At 40.3% G+C, this 20,518-nt stretch overlaps 1 protein-coding gene across 9 annotated transcripts in view; it reads right to left on the bottom strand.

Annotated features, from left to right (window-relative positions):
• The window catches only part of THRB (thyroid hormone receptor beta), a 372,559-nt gene that overhangs the window by 39,089 nt on the left and 312,952 nt on the right, over positions 1–20,518 (bottom strand). Inside the window, exon 1 of one of the 9 annotated variants that reach the window (XM_019808801.2) lies at positions 12,092–12,781. The exons of the other annotated variants lie outside the window; for them this stretch is intronic. Coding sequence (XP_019664360.1) covers positions 12,092–12,419 — 328 coding nt within the window. The 5' untranslated portion in view covers positions 12,420–12,781. Of the gene's footprint in view, positions 1–12,091; positions 12,782–20,518 lie in introns of those variants that run through there. 9 annotated transcript variants of the gene reach the window in all.

Below are 20,518 nucleotides of genomic sequence, written 5' to 3' on the forward strand. Positions count from 1 at the left end.
CAAATTCATAAAGAAAGAAATTAGATTAGTGGATGGGTACAGAGTTTCTTTTCATGGTGACAAGAATGTTCTGGAATTGTATAGGGTTGATGGTTGCACAACTCTGAATATACTAAAAACCACTGAATGAAAAACCATTGTTTTTCATGGATATGTTTTTCAGTGTGTGAGGTCTATAGTATGTGGAATATGTTTCAAAAAAGCTGTTATTACAAAAACAAAGAAATGAAGGAAATAAAAGAGAATGGTTCCATTTGACAAACATTTATATGGGTATACTATGTGCCAGGCACTGTGCTAAGGATCTAAAGATGGCTAAGTTTTCATTCTTGGGGAAGCTTTCAGTGCAGTGAGGAAGAAGACAATAACAGATCATCTGCATATCATGTGGTAGGCACTGGAATAAGGCTATGTCCAGAATCACAAAGGGGAAACCCTTTGAGAAGACTTCCTGCCTACCCCCCAGCTCAAGTCCAAACTGGATACTCCCAAACCTTCTTGTGCTTCCCCAGTAGTAGTCCTTTATTATCTATATTATAACTACCTGTGAATTTTTTCTTCCCTTTGACCATAATCTTTGATTCACTATAGGTTTGTACAGTTCCAGCTAGAGGGCAGGGATCAAAACTTCTATGCTGTAACCCCAGTGTCTAACACCTGCTCCCTCTATGGATGGCATCACAGTTCTTAAGATCTAGGGCCGTTGGCCAATGGCGAAGAATGTGAGCAGGAGGGATATATCTGGAACCTACAAATGAGTAGGCTTGAGGATTGGTGGGGTGCCTGAGAAGGCTAAAGATCTCAGAAAAGATTTCTGAAAGAGGTGATAATGCAGATTCAGGGGCCCAAACTTTAGGGCTAATGAAAACTGTATTAGAAAGTTTGATTTTTGGTAAAGAAACCAAGATTCCACTCAGATTAAAACTAAGACAACCAGATTGAAGCTCATCAAAGACCTAGTGATGTGGGGAGATGCATGCTCACTCATCAACCAGATTTGGTCCTTTTTCTTTGCTCTGATCACTAAGTTTAATACAGTGAGACCCGACTAAAGAGAGCTTAAGGGCAATACCATTTTCCCACAATATAGAAATGAAAATCACAATGACTAGGCCAGTTTGATTCAGATACCATTACCAAAAGTGGAGATTTATGGTCTGAATTTTATATAATGTGCTCCACTTTCTACTTTGGGCTATACAATCCACTATCCATTACATTCAAAAAAGTCTTTGCTTCCTGGCTAAGTTTCTCGTTAACCCCAAGTCCCAAGGTTGTATACCACTGCTAGGTAACTGATGGTGCTGTGGTTCAAATTTAATAAGAAATCTAACAATATCTACAGAAAAACTCACTGTCCATTGCTTTATTCCAAATACAATTTTGGGGAATCGATACATAGGAAGAAATACCACAAAATATTCCAACAGGGCTCTGTGCCCAGGGAAATAACTAGTCATTAAATGTGGTGGGGGGAGGATCATAGGGAAAATGATCAGAGATACTCTGGACTTAAGTAACACCAATGGAATTCAGCGGTCACTCTTTAGGAATCAAAAGCAATGTGTGTATTAGTTTCTTACAAACTTTCTTTTTAAATAAAAAAATTAGTTCATTACAGAAAAAGTAAAAACATAAATGAGCAAAAACCAAATTTGGCTGTCAATTCTCTACCACGGAGATAACCACTGTAGCATTTTGGTGTTTCTTCATCTTGTATTAGTATGTGTGACAGTGTGTGCACACGTGTTTGTGTGGTGCATTGAAACACAGACTTATAAAACACAAAGTAACTTTTAAGCAACAAAGTAACTCAATTATTAAAACACACACCTTTGTAGTAAAGACAGATGGAATACATATATCCATGTCAGGAAAGCTATCTTTTGATCTCTTATATACAGAGGTCATATATAGTTGATCAGAGTGAGGACTTTTCAGTTCTTGGTATCAGGAGCACACAGCAGAGATAAGGGAGAAAGAAGTAAGGGTACATCCTTCTCATATGCAGGAACCAATTGTAATACAGTTAGACACTGTATTGGTTATGAGACATGCCTTGGGAGGGCCAGAGAATATTAACCAGCATTAAGATGCAGGTCCCTCACCATTTCTCACTCTACCTCATGACTTGCCTGTTGTATCTGGTGGCGTTGGCAGTAAGATACTGAAAATTTCCTCCTCCCTGTAGTTCAGTAATTTACATAGATGGTTGAACTGTTTGACCTTTAGGTTCTTGTGAATCCTGGAATCCAATGATAATTCAATCTGTGAGTGGAATGGAGCTCCTTCCATCTTCTGACTGCTAGTCTGATGGGCAGTTTGATTTGTTCTCCTATTTCTCCTAGATTATCTTCTTGGTGGGTAGATGAATAGGTGATTTCATATGTCTTTAGTGAAATCATCACGACTTTTACAGAAACATCTACTTAAGTTGGTTGCAGTTGCTTATATGGTCATACTAGTGTAACCCATCCATCTCTTTCTTTTCTCCAAAATATTAACTCAGAACCATCTTATTTACCTTAAACAGTCACCACAGGCAATGATACATCGATTATCATGCCTAAGTCCATTATTCATCATTAAATAACATCCATTAGGGAGTAACATCCCACACATAATTAATAGGTAGGTGAAGATTCTCTTAAGATTGCTGAATCTATTTGACAATATTACATGTTAACTAGTTCTCCCAGAGAACTTAACCATTTCTTGCTCTCCTAATTTCTGTGTCCCCATCTTTTTCCTTTTTCATGCTTACCAAATAAGCCACACGCTGGCCAAATATGCCCTGCTAAGGAAAATGCACCTGTATTGCTAGTTTTGTTACCAGGAAGGGATACTAAATAGATGTCAGGATTTGGTTCTGTCTAGAAACGAAGATGAGAAACACAACCCTGGAAGCCACACTGCTCATCTGAGAATTGTATCTGCAAATTATCCCAAGTGACTGTTGAAGGAACATGGTTAATAACACCCTAGAAAACAATTAAGACCCATGTCAATATGTGATAATCCAAGGGTGATATGCTTTCCCCAGCTTTTACATGCTCAGATATCTTGTTTTTTAGACTAATAAACTATGCTGCCACTTTATCAAGCATATTATCATGAAAACAAACTCCATCTGTTTGTTCAACAAAGACTTGGAGATTTTTCTTTAATTTGACTCTTGGCAATGTCTGCTTAGTTGCCAAGTATTATCTTGCATGTAAAATAGGTCGACGTGGTCAAATATTACTAACATTTTCCCACCTTTTTTGTTAGCAACTTCATTAAGATATAATTCACATACCATACAATTCAACAGCTTTTTCTATATTCACAGAGTTGTGAAATTCTCACCACAATCAATTTTAGAACATTTTAATCACTCCCCGAAGAAACCCAGTGCCTTTACAAGTCACTCCCATTCCTCCTATCCCTTTCAACCCCTCCATCCTAAGCAAACACTAATTTGTGTTTCTACAGAATTGCCTATTCTAGATATTTCATACAAATGAAATTATACATCTTATGGTCTTTTGTGACTGGCTTTTAACTTAGTGTAATGTTTTCAAGGTTTATCCATGTAGCTTTACATTACTTTAAAAAACTTGACTCTCAGAGGGACTTGGTATGTGGAAGGAAAAGTTGTGTATATTTACACTAGAAATCATGCAACAGGCAGTAAGCTGGTTTCTTGGTTTGCACTAGATTCACGACTTTCCCATGTATGAGCAAAATCAGAAAGCTGTCTAGTTTAATTCTCTTGAAAGAATTACAACCTCATCTCAGGTCCTAGGAGAAGAAACACTGGCGCCTCTTGTCACCTTGGCAAACACACAACACTTAGGGAATAGAACATAAGGCAGATTGATCTTCGTGGTAGATGTAAAGGAGAAGGTGCTGCCTAGGAAGGTAGATCTTGTAGAAGGGAGAGGAGCTGAGTTCAGAGACCATTTCCAATCTGGACGATCTTACCTTTGATGTAGGACCCTTGCCAAACAAAACTATCTAAAAGGAGCAGTGGTTATCACTGGTGGTCGGAAATACTTTGGGCAGTTCAGAGAGGTCCATGTTGCTGATTTATCTTGCGGAACTATCAACCTAGAGCCTTCAAAGAATCCTGAGTAGTTTGGGTCAGGATATCAGGTAAGACTATATATGAATACCCTTAAGGAAGCTAAATAATTAGCATGTTTAATCATTCTTTCAATTTTATATTGAACTTTCTCAATTCAGCTGACAAGTCAGACCCTTCTGATTTAAGGTTCCCCCCCCCCACAGCACCTTCTTCCCTCTGTCATTTCTTTTGTATGTAAAAAATCTTGAATGGCTCATCTCTTAGCCTTTTCCCAACATACTAATGCTGATTCTTTTTACACTTAATTCTCAGTATAAGGTACCAGGTTTTGAATCATGTTAATTTTAACTCTCCGAGATGTATCCATCCATCCATCCAGTCAGCTGTTAATTTATTTAACAAACATGTATGGCCCTAGTGTGTCGGACACTGGCTACAAACCTGAAACTACATTAACTTTAAAGGTATTCTTTCATTGCTGTCTGCAAATTTCCAGCAGAGCTGCCCCAGAGGCTCCCATTTCACCAACCATCTTTCCATGTTCCCTACTACCCTCGTGGAATCACTGAGCATCTTTGCTTTCCACCTTGCCCTCTGGCTGGCTAAGCCCTTGCTGCTGGGGGATGGAAGACATGGAGTCCTAAGTGTTCCAACTCTAAAACACTGGGGATAGAGGAGGACAAAGGAAGCAGGAAGAATGCTAGATCAGAGGTGTTAATTTAGAAAAGGGGAGAGGACATGATGACAAAAGACTCTGGATTTCCACCATCTGGAAGTCTTTGGGCAGAAAAGGGGAGCAAAGCAAGTTTCAGATTATTTCTTCTGACTCAAAAATTCCTGAAACTAAAATATATTCATTTTTAGGGCTAAGTTTGGGCGTAATACAGTTTTATGCACAAGTCACTAGCTAAACTTCCTTGTCCCTGTCAACTCAAGTTTTTAGTAGCTGACATAACCTTTCAATCCATAATTAGAACTAAAACACTTGAAGATGCAAATCACTAGGAAAGGGAGTAGATTGGTATAATGAGTTTCAGTCAAAATTTTAATCAAAGGGGCACAGACACTGGCATTCACAGCATTTTGATTGCAGAATGTTTAAAAATCTCAGCCAACTTTTAAAACCAGGACATTTCAGGTGAAATCCAGATTTCCTGCTTCCTGTGAAAATTCAGAAGATCTGGCAATAGTGAGCCCAAATTCTCACAGGATGACAATCAACTGAACTGAGAAGGGCAGCCCATTTTCTAAGAAAGAGAGATACTTTTGAGTTTACTACAGTCCCTACTACTCCCTATAGTGCCTCAACCCTGAAGCTAAATGTCACTTGTCATTTATGTTTATGCTTGCATTATGTCTTTTTATAGGTAAAGAAATATTTCACAGATTTTAAATTTTTGTCAAAAGCAAGAAGACAAAAGTAATTCAAGGAAAAGGAGAGAGAATATATTTCTTTATGAAAGTTAAAAATATTTTTTAGCATATAACATACATATAATATGCATGTTGATTGAAAAATTTAAATTAAGCAGTGCTTATGAAACAACTGTGCCTTTCATTCCTATCAGCTCTCTGGCAGTTGTAGGCATTGGAGTTCTAGAACTCTGGTACTAATGAGGTCTTTTCCTGTTTTAAATGAGGGGATGAGTTGGAAAGCAGGAAGGTAAAGTGTATTAGAGGAGTGGGGAACCAGAGGGCAGTGGAAAGGGTCACCAGAAATGGGTACTAGTTGCCTCTGATTTTCTCTGAGAGTCAGCTTATGGCATTGGGCTTACACAGAAGTTCCCACAGTTATTTCAGATACTGCATGTTTGAGAAAAAATGGGTGCTTTTTCTTGATCTGAAAATCCATTCAGAATGAGATTTAAGGTTATAGCTCTAAAAACGTGGACTATCAGCTCTTCTTCCTTTTAAGGAAGGGAATGAGCAGTTGCATTTGTTGTCAGGATACCATGATGGTTGTTAAAAGCTCTATTGGTCTGTCTGCAGTCACAATAGATGTACACTTCACAGAGTGTGAGGTAAAGGAGGTGATTGCCTTCACAGTGCTTACGATCTAGATAGAGTTTACATAAACAAGCATACATAATGAAGAGGACCCGAATCCAGACTATGGGAATGCTCTATAACACATATATGGAAGTAGTATGTTGCATGTGTATGTATGTTCAAGTGTATTCCACTTTGAAACAAGTCGGTATACAAAAACCTAGACTTTTCAATATGAAAACTGAGGAGGGATTTTCACATTACTGAAAGATCCCCTACTTCAGATGTTCTCTTAATATTTCATTCTTTTAATGCAAAGGTTCTCAACTAGGGGTGATTTCGCCCCAGCGGTACAGTTGGTAATATCTGGACAAGCTCTTGTTTGTCATAACACGATGGGAACAGTTGTGTGCTACTGGAATATAGTGCATAGAAGCAAGGAATGTTGCTAAGCATCCCACAAGGCACAGGTCAGCCCCCACAATGATCATCTGATCCCAAATGTCCATAGTGCCAAGGTCGAGAAACTCTGGTCTAATACGCATTATATAAAAAATTTTTAAAGGTGGTTCACACAAGTGATTCAGTACTGTTGTATAAAACAAGGGATACCTGCCTTTGAAGCCAGGGCCAGCTAGGAGTAAGGGTGTTGGAGAGAATGTGGTGCTGGTTAAATAGAAGAAGCTGGTGGGTTCTGAGCTGAGTTAGTGACCTGAGGTGATGCAGGCTGAGAATGGCAGGGTACATACTGGGGCATGGCTGGCAGTGGCTGGTAGCTAGAAAAAGCATCATTAGTTCAGGGAAGTATGGCAGATAGAAGGGTACATGGAGAAACTGGCCAAGAATTCTGGAAAAGAGAGAGTGAGCAGAAGTACAAAGCCAGAATCAAAACTTCCCTTCAGGGCAGGGAAGCCAGAATCTTCTCTGTGGGTACGGAAGAGTTGGCGGCATTAGTGTTTGATCTAATAGGGCATGTTCTTGAGAAGGAGCCCTGTGGTGGGTGCAGAGGGCAGGGGATCACGGCTACTGAGTGGCTGGAAGCAGAAGGCTTTGAGAAGGGGGGTGAACATGGAGAGAAGAGGACAGCGACATGGCAGGAAGTATCTGCAGATGAAGAAAGGGGGTGGGGTGACCACTCAAAAGCACATGTCTCCGGCAGAGCAGGAAATTCTGTAAAGCAGCTAGTACAGTGCAGAGGGAGTGGAGATGAGGGTGGTACCAAGGACAGCGCACGGAAGCTCAGCAGTCATGAGGGTCTGGAAAAGGAAGAATACAGACAGTAAGTGAACACTGGTACTTAGTATCAGTACAAGAAGATGGGGGTCATAAAAGCTAGACCAGAACAGGTGGTAGAGTGGGAGGCAATGGGACCTCAAGCTCAATGCACCTGAATGCCGAGAGCTCAGAAAAAAAGTTTTGAGTTGTGGAAAAGTATTCATTGGGGGATGCAAGGTGGTGGACATGAACCCCATATGCAGGAAATAAACAGCACCAACAGTCTTTCACAAGCCTGGCAGTCATCTGACTTCAGTTTCTCATCATGCCTTGGACTCCTACTATTAGCTTACATTGTGAGGAATGGCAGTGGGTGCTCTAGGATGAGGCTACAGAATTCAGTGAAATTTCTGAAGGACATGCTTTTGACAAGGCAGGTACCTAACCCTTGGCAAAGAAAGGACAGAAGAATCAGCTCATGCTTTGGACTGCACTTGGACTAGGTTTGGAAACTACAACTGTTCCTTACTTTGCTTCCAGTTCTAGATACTGAGAGGAGGCAGTTTTACTTAACCTTTTTAGCAGCAAATGCGTTTTGTATTTTAAAAAAAGGTTCTATTGTTTTCTGGAGTGGTATTATCTCTTAAGAGTATACAGGTGGCAGTGCCTAATTTGAAATCCTAACCTATGTCAGCATCCCTACAATTACCTAAGCATTATAGAAGAATCTGCAGTTACATTAACTTCTCAAGTATTATACTTTAAAGACATGATGTCTGCAACACTTAGTGCCTTAGGTAGACTAACCGTATGTGTTTAAATTAAACACATCCAACTAGAGGGGAAGAGAAGGGACAAGAGAGAGAGGGGCAGATGGAGAAAGACTGAGGAAGAGAGAGGTAAAGGGGAAGTGGGGGGGCAGGACGAGGAGGAAGGGGGGCAGGAAGGGAAGGAGAGGGAAATGTTGAGAAAGAAATGGAAATAGTGTGTGATCATCTCATCATCAGGTTTGTGGCTGGGCGTGATTATGTGGTTGGGAGACTCATGAATCTTCCCCATTTTTTGGTTTCTTTCCTGCCTGCCTCTCCAGAGATTGGGTGTGAAACTAGGACTTAAGGGTTCTGTTTCTCATGGAACATTTTTTTTCTGGGCAAACTTTGGAACCGCCCTATGTCCGACTCTACTGGATAGCAACCCTACTCTGACTTTGAAAGAGGCTAAGGAAATTCTAATTAAAGAACATATGTCTTTGGGGTTTCACTCTTCTTTTTAACCCAGTCCTCTTGATGTGGGTCACTTCAAATATCCCTCACCTTTCCATTTAATTTCCATTTCTAATGTCTACACGCTTATTCACATACATTAGGCTCCTGTCCCCGAGACAGAGGGGCAGCAAAGACAGATTCAGAAAGGACAGTTCTAGGTGCAGTTTCTGCTTTGGTTATTAATATTCTCTCTGCCACACTAATAACATGGCTTTAAAACAAGAACATGTGTAGTCAAAACCCAAACCGAACAAAAGGACCCTGTCTTCTTGATCTGGACTCAAAAAAACAGGAATTTCTTATTCTCTTGGTCATGATAACCAACTCTGATGCAAACACACTACAAACTTTTTGGACATGCAATTCCTATAAAGATGGCACACGGAAGGTCAAGCCAAGAATCCCGTGGAGGGGGTGTCACACAGGACAGGCCCTCCAGGGAATGTTTCTATTTCAACAGACCCAGGGGCCGCCTGGCAAAGTCACCTGCAGGGCAGCCAGACTCAAGCTGTTTGGGAACGTAACTGGAATTTCTGATGGAAACAGCCAGTGACCGCACCCCGCTCCCCCGCAAAAGAAAAAGATACCGACTTTTAAACTATGCCGAACCATGGTCACAACAAAGACCTAACAGCCCGGTTGCCCATTCCCTTCCCCTCCGGCCGATTTCCAAACCTCCCCTTCCCTTCCTTCTGAGCTAGGGGTTAGGGTGAAGGGAGTGATCAGAACTGGCTGCGATGGCTGATTTTCACATAACAAATCAAGGCGATGTTACTTGAAACACATAAGAAACGTTATACGCAAGCAATGAACCATGGAACACTACATCAAAAGCTAATGATATACTGTATGGTAACTAACATATCATCATAATAATAAAAAGACATAAAAATAAGGAGGAGCTCCTATCCTCTTTTTATTTGTCCCTAACTTTTAAAAATTAAAAATGTGTTTTTCTCATGTTCTATGTGAAAAAAAAAGACAGACATTACATTCTGTATTTTAGCCTTCCCTCAAAGTGAAAATAATACTTGTTCTGCCCCTCCATTCTTTGAGTTTTAGTTTAAATTTGATACAATGAACTGAATTCTGACTCTTCATTCCTGTCCTCAATGTTTCAGGAGCTTGCTAATGGTTCTGCCTCTTGGCTACAAATATAAAAACACACAAAAACAACACAAAGAAAACTAAAAGTCATTCTAAAGCCTGCTTAAGATAACTAATCTTGACTTTGGGTTCTGTAGTCTTCCTTTATTTTGTCTATGTGTACTTACAGTAAGTTTATTTTACAAGATTATGATCATTTTCTATACACTAGAAAATTCCAATTAAATGCTAAAGAATAAACCATCCTTTAAAAAAATGACAAAGTTAAGACAGCTGTGCTATTGAAGAGTTTATAGCACTATAGTGACAGCAACAAACCCAGATGAAACAATTATGAATTTCATGAAAACGGATAAAAATCCAATTGGAATAATGAGGCCTGCCCCACTGAACACCTGTTTATAGTCTTAATTTTGCCTTAAGGAGATACTACGGATGTCCTCCAACAACAACAAAAATCAATAATGGATCAATATGGATAAACGTGTTGGGTACGACCTTTTGTCCTAAGAGACAGTTAACAGCTGGGTTTAGTTTTACTGGGATTTGCTTAAAGACTTGTAACAGTAAATAATGGCGCATTTAAGAATATTTGCCTGCTTTGATTTAGTGAGTTTGGCAGGTGGCCGTGGCCTTTCAATGGCATATGGCTTTGGGAAATTACATCAATATATGCATACAATGTGTCTTAGCCTTTAGTTCAAGTGTCAAATTAATTAGCAAAGAATCTCTGGTTTAACGTTTTATGAGCAAATATTCTCCAGCACTGCTTGAAGTAAATATCATGAAAAGCCAAAAGAAAAAAAAGAGTAAAAGAGCCTGAAAACTTTTGCAGGAATTTTTAAGAATAGCAGAATGCCCCAATAGAGAGGCAGGCTCCAATATTATCTTGAGATCCCACAACACTGTGAGAGGCGTATCCAGACATGTCTAATGAAGCAATGTTAACTTCTTCTTTTCAAAGATAAATTACTTATAAGTGTAATATTAAATGAAATAGAAAGCACACATTCAGTCTATCTCAAATTGTTCCCATTAGGGGACTTCTGTGGTGTGTCCTTTGTAATAAATGAGAGAAATTCTGATACCCTTTTAGAGGATGTGAAACTAAATGAAAATGCAGACGAATTACTCTGAATATGTTTTCTGCTGTAATTGCCTTCATATTTCATATTTGGAAGGTGGAGAACAGCACAGAAAATCCAAACACAGTCTAAGGTAACAACTAAACAGGAATTTGAGTTTGAGGTTTTGTTGTTTTTTTTTTTTTTTAGATTTTGTTTTCAAAACAGGCTACTTTTAATTACAGAGTCACAGTAAGAAAAGCAAATGATAATTTTTATAGGAACCATAATCAACCAAGCCATATTCTGTTTTAAGATAATTTCGGAGAGAAATTCACCTTTGAGGATCAATGGGCATCATATTTTTCAAATTATAGAAACCTGTAAATTTGGTTTCCTTTGCAATATCCTGTAGACTGTACACAGATAAAACCAGTTTCTGGCATATTTAAGAATAGAATAGAATTTAAGTTATTTCCAAAATATCTGACAGATGATACTAAGTTCCCTGAGTGCTACCTCCTTGCTTCTTTTATTTTATTTTTTGGTAGACAAGAAATGTCCCATTGATAGAAAAGTACACAGCAATGTAAAGCCACAGCGTCTATTAAAATAAATGGATATTGTGCTTGTTTTCACTTTGGATATTTTGAAGGATATTTCTCTTGCTTTCGTATAGGGAATTCATTTGACATGATTCCAGACCCGTGAAACTTTAGGGAAAAAATGGCAATGGAAAGCTTATTAGCTCTTTCTTGAGTTTTACATTCTTACAGCTTAATATGGTCACAAGTAGATTTTTTACAGCTTGCATGGATCAGTAAATATATAAAGATGAACAATTATAAAATCTAACATATCAACATCATACTACCATTAAAAATCACGAAAATATTTTATTAGTTAACTAAAATAAGCTTTTAATATGAAATACCAAGAAAAGGCAAATGAGTTTTTAATCTGAGGCTGAAGTGGGGAAAATTATCCCACTTCAAAAGCCACAGTGTCTATCCACCAAAGGGAAGACTTTTACATATTTTCTTTAGCAAAGAAACTGACCATATTCATTTGGGTCAATACACACACACACACACACAAATGTATATATATATATATATATATATATATATATGCACACACAACTTAAAAAATCAGCTCAATCCAGCTCTCATACATGCTTGGGAAAAAAGTGCTTGGAAATCTTTGCTGCTCACGGACCTCTTTCAATCACCTAGCAACCTTTCTCTTTATTGCTGTTTTTAATTTCGAACATTCAGCGTTCAAAGTCAAAGATTTGACAAAGCTGATGCAAACTGTAACTTCAAAACACAACAGAAATAAACACAGAAACTTTTAACAAATTCAAGTAAAATGGTCCCTACCTTTTTTTTGAGAGTACGATGGCGACTGCACTTGAGAAAAAGTAGGCTTTTCTTCAGTGAAATACTCAGGTTGGCTGTATTGATTCAGGGCCATGTCCAAATCAGAGTCCTTGCTTTTCAGCATGTTTCCAGGGTAACTACAGGTATAAGGCTGATTCACGGCCCAGGCCTGTTCCATATATATGTTGTTACTGGGCACAGCCTGAGCGTTGCAACCACTGTAACCCGGACTATCTTCAAAATACGTGTAATAATCAGTGGCCTGCATGTAGCAATTGCTGCCGGCAGCTGGGTGCACTTCATATACTTCTTGCATACAGTAGTTCATTTTGTGACCCTGGTTCAGTTTCTACTTTACATATACACACACTCTACGCATGCATTCACCAGCCCCATACGCCCTTAGAGCCGGGCATATACGCCGAGAAGCGTCCATCCATACGCATGAAACGAGAAGGAAAGATGAATAAACACCACCAGCAGCACAGCCACCCAGCCTGCTTTACTTTGGAATAGCACCTGATGGGCTCAAATCCTATTTAGATTGAGGTGTCTTTTGAGCTCTGCTGCCATTCAAACATATTGGAAAGCAGATTTCTGACTATCAAAGGTCTTAAGCTGAGAGCGCAGCTAATTCCTGGGGAAGATGGCACACAGGTAGGGAGGACCGTCACCCAGCAGGAGGAGTGACAGCAAGAATGCTCCCGCTCCTCCAAAGCCGGGAAGATTCATTTTATACGCTGTTTTTAACCCCTTTTAACATGATTAGAAAATGATTACTCATTGTGATGTCATTTTGGTTGACAACTTAAGCATGAAACCTTGTAAAGACATCTTAGACAATATCCTTGGATACACAGAAAATCCTAAAATCAATAATCCGGTTTATTAGCATGACCCAGAGAAAATCCCAGTAATAACGAGCCCGATGACTGACTCCAAAACATTAATCTAGTCATGCAAGTGTTGGTGGTTAAATCTGTTGAATGTTACTGATTGGCTTTTAATGGCAGGATCCAACCATCCTCCTAATGACACACAGGTCCCACAGGTTTTTAGAAACATGCCAAGGAAAGCCACTTCTGAAAATGCCACTGGTGTCTGTGAGTGAGTTCTGTTTTGTTCCTTGCCGCGGATAATTTTCTACACCGTTAGCACTAATCTACATGAAACCTAAAGCTTAAATTAGCTTTGCTCATTTTGTTTTTTGTTTTTTTTTTTTTAAAGATTTTGTTTATTTATTCGACAGAGACAGAGACAGCCAGCGAGAGAGGGAACACAAGCAGGGGGAGTCCGAGAGGAAGAAGCAGGCTCATAGCAGAGGAGCCTGACGTGGGGCTCGATCCCACAACGCCGGGATCACGCCCTGAGCCGAAGGCAGACGCTTAACTGCTGTGCCACCCAGGCGCCCCTGCTCATTTTGTTTTTATGTTTTGTTTATAAGCACACGAGGGAGAGTATGTGCTGGTGCCCTTAAATGTTACCCCCTCCGTTTGTGCTTAACAGCATTCTTAGAGGTAGTATGTGGGAAACTATGTACATTTGTCATTTTATTCCAATCAATCTGCTTTTGAGATTATTTTCAAGCTTAAATGTGATTTAAGTAGTATTCACGCGCCTGAGGTTTAAAGAAGATCTTTAAGAGGGAAAAGCGTTCTCCATAAGAATCACTGTATCTTTTCACTAAGATGCGAACAAATTAGACCCTAACTGCTTGCTAACTAAGATGATTACTCAGGGCTTTTTCTCCATGTGGACGAGCATGTGGATGGCCACTATATGCATGTGTTCTAGATCATGGTTCAGTAAGGGCCAAAGCTGCTTTCTTTGAAGCTAGGGGTTCTTTCTCTTTCTTCCAGAGACTCAGTTTGCAGGGCTGGGACTCAGGTGGTGACATTTACATTTGGGTTTCTGCCGACCCATGAATGTGTGACCTTGTTGGTATTTCCCTCCTAAGGGACCACAGACTATGTCATATTGTACTACTGAGCAGTTAAGACCTCCTCTTTGGATAGGAAACTCTAGTCAACTGCAACATGGGATTCTGGGACAGGAATATATGACCGGAGAAAGGAGAGTATGAATGACAGTCATTCAACAAACACCTACGGGGTGTCTGTTAAGTACGAAGCAGAGAGGTGGTGGGAGCAGAGATGGCTGTTCCAAAAGTCGATCCAGCCCTTGACACTAAGAAGCTCAGTAGCACACGTATTCAATATACTGAGTCAGTGGGCCACTAACATGCAAGGGAGTCTTTAAGTGCTGATGATTTTATTTTTGTTTTTGTTTTTGTTTTTAAAGATTTTATTTATTGAGAGAGAGAGGTTGAGAGAGAACGAGCAGGGGGAGAGGCAGAGTGAGAGGGACAAGCAGACTCCCTGCTGGGCTGGAAGCCAGCTGTGGGGCTCAATCCCAGGACCCTGGGATCGTGACCTGAGCCAAAGGCAGACGCTTAACTAACTGAGCCACCCAGGTGCCCCAAGTGCTGATGATTTTGTAAACACAGTAAAGGAGCCACTGATCCAAGGGAAGAGAGCAAGCAACAAATGAGACAGAACAAGGGGAGAAACCCAAGCCAACCCATGGATGTTTAGTAATAAGACTCCTCGAAAAATTGCAACTGAACTGTAAGACAAGTAAAGGAATGTTCTCCAAATTGGTATATTTGAATTGGGAAAACGAACTGCAACATCCCAGACACAGGAAAGTGACCATAAGGAGTAATGAACATAGCTAACATTCTAATAGTGTTTTTACTCTCTGATTACTCCTAAAACGAATAAAAGATTTATTCGCCAGTGTTTTTAAGAACACATACACATAACATTACAATTAACATTTTCTCCCTGCTGAAAATGTCAAAACATTTCATTGGAAGCAGTGACTATTTTCTGAAAACCCCGGGAAAAAGGATCCAGGCCTTATGTTTTTTTGTCTGATTTCATTTATTTATCTCAAATTTCCCCAAACTAATCTGAAAATTAACCTTTCAATAAAGCAGTTTTCTTTCCTGGCAAACACACATGTTCCAAGGCCTCTTTTTCTGGTTCGGAGCTGCCTGGCGGAACCGTCCAATTCTGCAGTTTTGCCAGTGCGTTTCCTGGCTCCTTTTCTATTTCACTGAAGGCACAGATCCAAGCGATTTCTTGCTTTTCACCAGTAACAATATCAACCAAAGCCAGAGTCTCAACTTTCATGCCAAAGGAACACTTAAAAACAATTTCCAGTAATCTCCAAATGTGCTCGGAAAATCAGAGCCTTAAATTCTGCCCCCAAACTGGATATACATACTGCAGCGAAGAGGGAAAGAATGACTCCAAAATATTTTTTCCTCCATTTTTACAAAAAGCGTGGAAGACCCCTGAGAGTCATGGAATTAAAACACTCCTGCATTCCCTCAGAAATCTTTGAACAGGAAAAAAGAAGTTTCAAAGTATATTTAAGAGAGCTCCCTTCCTAACTTTTATCTTTCGGAGAAAGCAGTACAAAACTTTCTGGAATGCATTCCTTCTTGTTCCAAGAATGGGGGATGTTCTTTACGTGTAGCAAGTGCACAGAACTCTCATTACTGTGAGCTGAAAATGGAGTCCAACACTCACACTGAATTTGAAATACGGCCCCTCACATCCTGATAAAAGCAATCACAGTGCTGTCACTTGTGATCGATCTGGCACGCTTCTCTGTAAAGTCGATAAAGCAATTTAAACATATTATGTGTCACAAACGAGGTGAGCTTCAGTAAGATTTTTTTCTTATTTCCCTGGCTGACTACTCTAATTTAGTTACTTAAGGGGGAGCTTGAGAGTTATTTGACCCATAGTGCATCAAACTGCCTGAAATAAACTTGGGAGGGCTTTAATACCTCTCATTAGAAGTGTTCCAATCGATAATAATTTATTATGTAAATGCATCTCTGCCTTCAGCTGGAAGGAAATAACCTAAAAGGATAAGACTAACAATACTGCTTGGAAAACCTTGTAGGCGAACAACAAACCCTCAAGGTCTCTGAAGGAGGAAAGCGGCTTCTTTCAGTGTCTTTTCCTCTGTTTTCATCTGTGTTGTTTCTTAAATAAGGCCGCACGTTGGCATCACCCATGCACTTTAGAAAAAAGTTGATGCCTAGGGGTCATGCCCCATCATCCTGATGGGGTGAAACGTGAGCATCAAGATTTTTAAAAAGTTTCTTGGGTTATTTCCACAGGCAGCCAAATTTGAGAACTGCTGTTCTCCTGGGTGCCCAACCATGGCCCCTTTCTCCCACACCAGGGCATCCTCCATACTTAACTGTTTCTTCATTTGCAGTTTTGCTGCATATTTCCTTTAGTTCTTAAAAATTTACCCTCCGCACCTCGACCTGATTTCACCTGCCCTTGAGCTGTCTAGTTGAACAGAGAGACCAGGAGAGAACTAAATCCAAGGAGGTGTGGTAACTGTGGCTTGGGACTGTGGGAAGAATCTGCCTAGCAAGTTGGGCATAGTGTCATGGAAGAGGGGACCTGTGAGTTGGCTTTTGAAGAGGACACAGGACTTCAACAGTGGAGGCCAGAGATACAAGACAGCTGAGCAGAAATGTCTTGGGGAGAGTGTTATCAATGTTATCAATGATACTTGCAAAAGGGCACATAAGGAAAAAGATTTAATAAACATGAATTGTTTATGCTAGCTTCTACTCTAATAACTTTCCTACTTCCTGCTTTAGTAATAGAACATCTAAATTTTAGTTGTGCAATGGCCTTTGGGAAGAAACTTTTGTTTCCCAGTCTCCCTTGCACCTAGAAGTGTCTGTGTGAAAAACTTCTGGCCAATGAGATGTAGCAGAAGAAATGTTGTGAGGCGGTTTCTATGAAACTTAAAAAACAACTGGTGCATACCATTTGCTTCTTTTTTGTTCCTTCTTCCAGCTGTTGGAATGTAGATATGATGGCTGGAGCCCTAGCCACCATTTCGACCTATTAGAATGACTGCTGTATTCTAGATGGTAGAAGAATGTGCTGGAAGGAACCTAGGTTGCTGAACCTGGAACTGCCATAGAACTGCCATACTAGTCCAGATTGTGAACCTCTGCACTTAAAAAAAAAAAAGATTTTATTTATTTGTGACAGAGAGAGAGAGCGCGTGTGCACACAAGTGGGGGGAGGGGCAGAGGAAGAGAGAGAAGCTGACTCCTTGCTGAGCAGGGAGCCCAATGTGGGGCTCAGTTCCTGGACCCTGGGATCATGATCTAAGCCAAAGGCCGCCGCTTAACTGACTGAGCCACCCAGGTGCCCCTGCACTTTTTTTTCTCAAGAGAGAGAAATAAACTTTTTCATTTAGGTAACTGCTTTCTCCCTTGTTTTTTTTTTTTTAAGGTTTTATTTATTTATTTTGACACAGAGAGATAGCCAGCGAGAGAGGGAACACAAGCAGGGGGAGTGGGAGAGGAAGAAGCAGGCTCCTAGTGGAGAAGCCTGATGTGGGGCTTGATCCCAGAATGCTGGGATCATGCCCTGACTGGAAGGCAGACGCTTAACGACTGTGCCACCCAGGCGCCCTTGCTTTCTCCTTTGTAAAACAGTGATAATGGTACCCACCTCATCAGTTACTGTGAAGATGAAGTGAGTCTATATAAGTAAAGCATTTAGAACAGTGACTGGCATGGTAAGTGACATAATTACATATATATAATAATTATCATTATTGAAGTGCCTTAGGCTCTGTCTTGGACTTTCTTTTTTGAGTCTACATTTTCACTCTAGGTTAGGAGTCAGCAAGCTTTGGCTGACAGACCAAATATAGGCCGCTACCTGTTTTATAAATAAAGTTTCATTGAGACACAGTCATGCTCATTCATTTACATATCATCTATGGCTGCTTCTATATCTACTCCGTGGTACGGTGGCAGAGTTGAGTAATTGTAACAGAGACTGTATGGCTTGCTGAAAATATATAGTATGTGGCACTTTACAGAAGTTTGCCACCATCTGTTGTAGGCGATCTCATCCACTCTAATGGCTTTCAATAAATAGGTAAATGACATCCAAATGTATGTCTCCATCCCAGATGTCTTCTCTAAAACCAGAATCTGCTGTCCAGCTGTCAACTTGACATGTCCATTGGGGCACTAATAGGCATCTCCAACTTCACTCTTTCTAAAACCTGTTCTTCCTGCAGTCTTCCCATCTAGGTATGACCATCCACCTAGACGGGAGTTTAAGCACAAAGCCTTGGTGTCTTCTTGACTCCTTACTTTCCCTCACTGTCTACCTCCAACCTAGGAGTAAGGTCATTGGTTCTTCCTCCAAGATACATACTGCCTTAGAGGAAGGAAGGGAATTAAGGGGATTTGATGCTCCCCTTAAGAATTGATATAAAATCTTGAGTCCATGGGCTCATGGTCAACTCAAACCATTTTGGAACTTTTTACTTCCTCAGTCCCAGGTGCATTAATTAGCACAAGTCTCTCCCCTTGATTATGTTGATTGTGTGATCCTCATTAAGTGGACACTGTGGCACTGGATTAACATTCAGATGATGTTTCCAAAATGGTCCATAATACCAGTTCCAAGAGACACTTTGAAGAAAAAACAATAAAAAGAGGTTCTGTGGTCAAATGAATTTGGGAAGTATGCATTGTATATCCCTTTCTGAGAGAATCACAAATGAAAACCGTCGAACTTTGTATGACCTCATGTGACTCAGCATTTCCCAAACACATCCGATTATAGAACCCTGTCTATCTTCTTACATCTGTTACAAGTGTTCCATGAGACACACTTTCAGAAACACAGAATTCTGTTTTGTGACTATATTGCTGGAGGTAAGGTCATTTGTAGGGACAGATCACCTGGGAGAGTGGTGTTTTTCTCAGAATACACACCAGGGACAGAGAGGAGGGGCCTGGGAAGCTGCCGAGGGGAGTGTCCTGTTTTTTGGTTTTTACCAAGGAGGAAAGTTACTGGCCAGAAGAGGCAGGTGGGACACAAGGTAGTGCAAATCCCAAGAGGCCACAGCACAAGACTGGGGCCTTTGGGCTCTGCAACTGCTTCTGTTTTGTAGGAATAGAAACTCAAAGCCCTCCTCTTTTCAAACAACTTGTACTCTATGTTTCTAATTTGCTTTTTTTTTCTCCTTTAGTATTTGATAAAAGCTTTTTGATAGTGCCAGCCTGTTACAGCTCTCTGAAAGGATACTGGGGGGGGGGCTTTTGTTTGCAATCCATCACCAAGCAGAATTCACTTTTACAAAAATGCACTTGAAAAAGTGACAACATGGTTTACTGGTATAAGGGGAATGGATTGTGATCTGGGTGCACTGGGAAAGAAAGGGCTCTGATGAGAACACTGAAGTGGGAACAAGACACTCCTGGGGCACAAGATGTTGGAAGCAGCCCCAGTAACTGAACTGAGAGCTGTCCAAGGAGAAGGAAGTTCTCACAGCGCAGTCCTAGTGGCTTGCTCAGCTTGGACACTCTTTCCAAGCCTGAGGTCTGGAGGTTGTGTTTTACTTCATTAAGGTGGAATGGCTGTCTTGGCACAATCACGCAAAAGATACCACAGACCCAGTTACAGTAGCTTTCTACTAGATGAAATATGTCAATTTATAGAATGAGTGGATTAAAGCAAACAGCCTTTTGTAGTTCCACAAAGATTGTAAAATAGACTCCACAAGCCTTAGGTCCGTGGTTCTAAAAGTGGTTCCTGAACCAGCAGGATTTGCATCTCCTGGAACTTCTTATAAGTGCAAATTCTCCAGCCCCACCCCAGACCCACTGAATCAGACACTGCGGGGTGAGACCAACAGTGCGTGTGGGGGCATGTCCTCCCAAGGATTCTGATGCAGACTAAAGTCTGAGAACCAGGATCTAGACCAAATCAAAAACGTATGTATACAGAAGTGAATACAGACTAGCACCCTTACAGCTATGGGTTGAAAGAGAAGTAAGGTTTCTGAAATATATTTCAGACCAATGTTATCAGCATTGAATTTGTCTCTTTTCTAAGCCAACAATGGAATGTTCGCTCTTTTCCATGAACGAACATATGACTCAAAAGCAAACCTTTAATGGCTAATATAGTCTGACGAAGATTGCATCATAGTCTAGAAAACATACAATAAAGTTTCAGTTTGGTGTAACTTTAATTGGAACACTGGCTAAATAATAATGACGAGGTCTATTGCATGTTGTCTTCATAACCAAACAATATGACTGGTGGTAAAGATATTTCCATTCATTTTACAGAGCGGAAACTGCGGGGTTAGTTTTTTCACCCTTATGTAACCGCCAAGGGAAGATGTTAGTGTAGAGATTTTGGCTCTTGATTTGCTATTCTAGAACTTGCTTGTCCCATTTTCTCATACTGTTTTTCTAAGAGAAAAATATTTATAGGTTTCGATACAAATCCAAGGTCACTATGATGATTTATCTGTTTTTCCAAAGATGAGCTTAAT

This window comes from Ailuropoda melanoleuca, chromosome 6 (genome assembly GCF_002007445.2).
Source record: "Ailuropoda melanoleuca isolate Jingjing chromosome 6, ASM200744v2, whole genome shotgun sequence".
Classification (NCBI taxonomy): domain Eukaryota; kingdom Metazoa; phylum Chordata; class Mammalia; order Carnivora; family Ursidae; genus Ailuropoda; species Ailuropoda melanoleuca.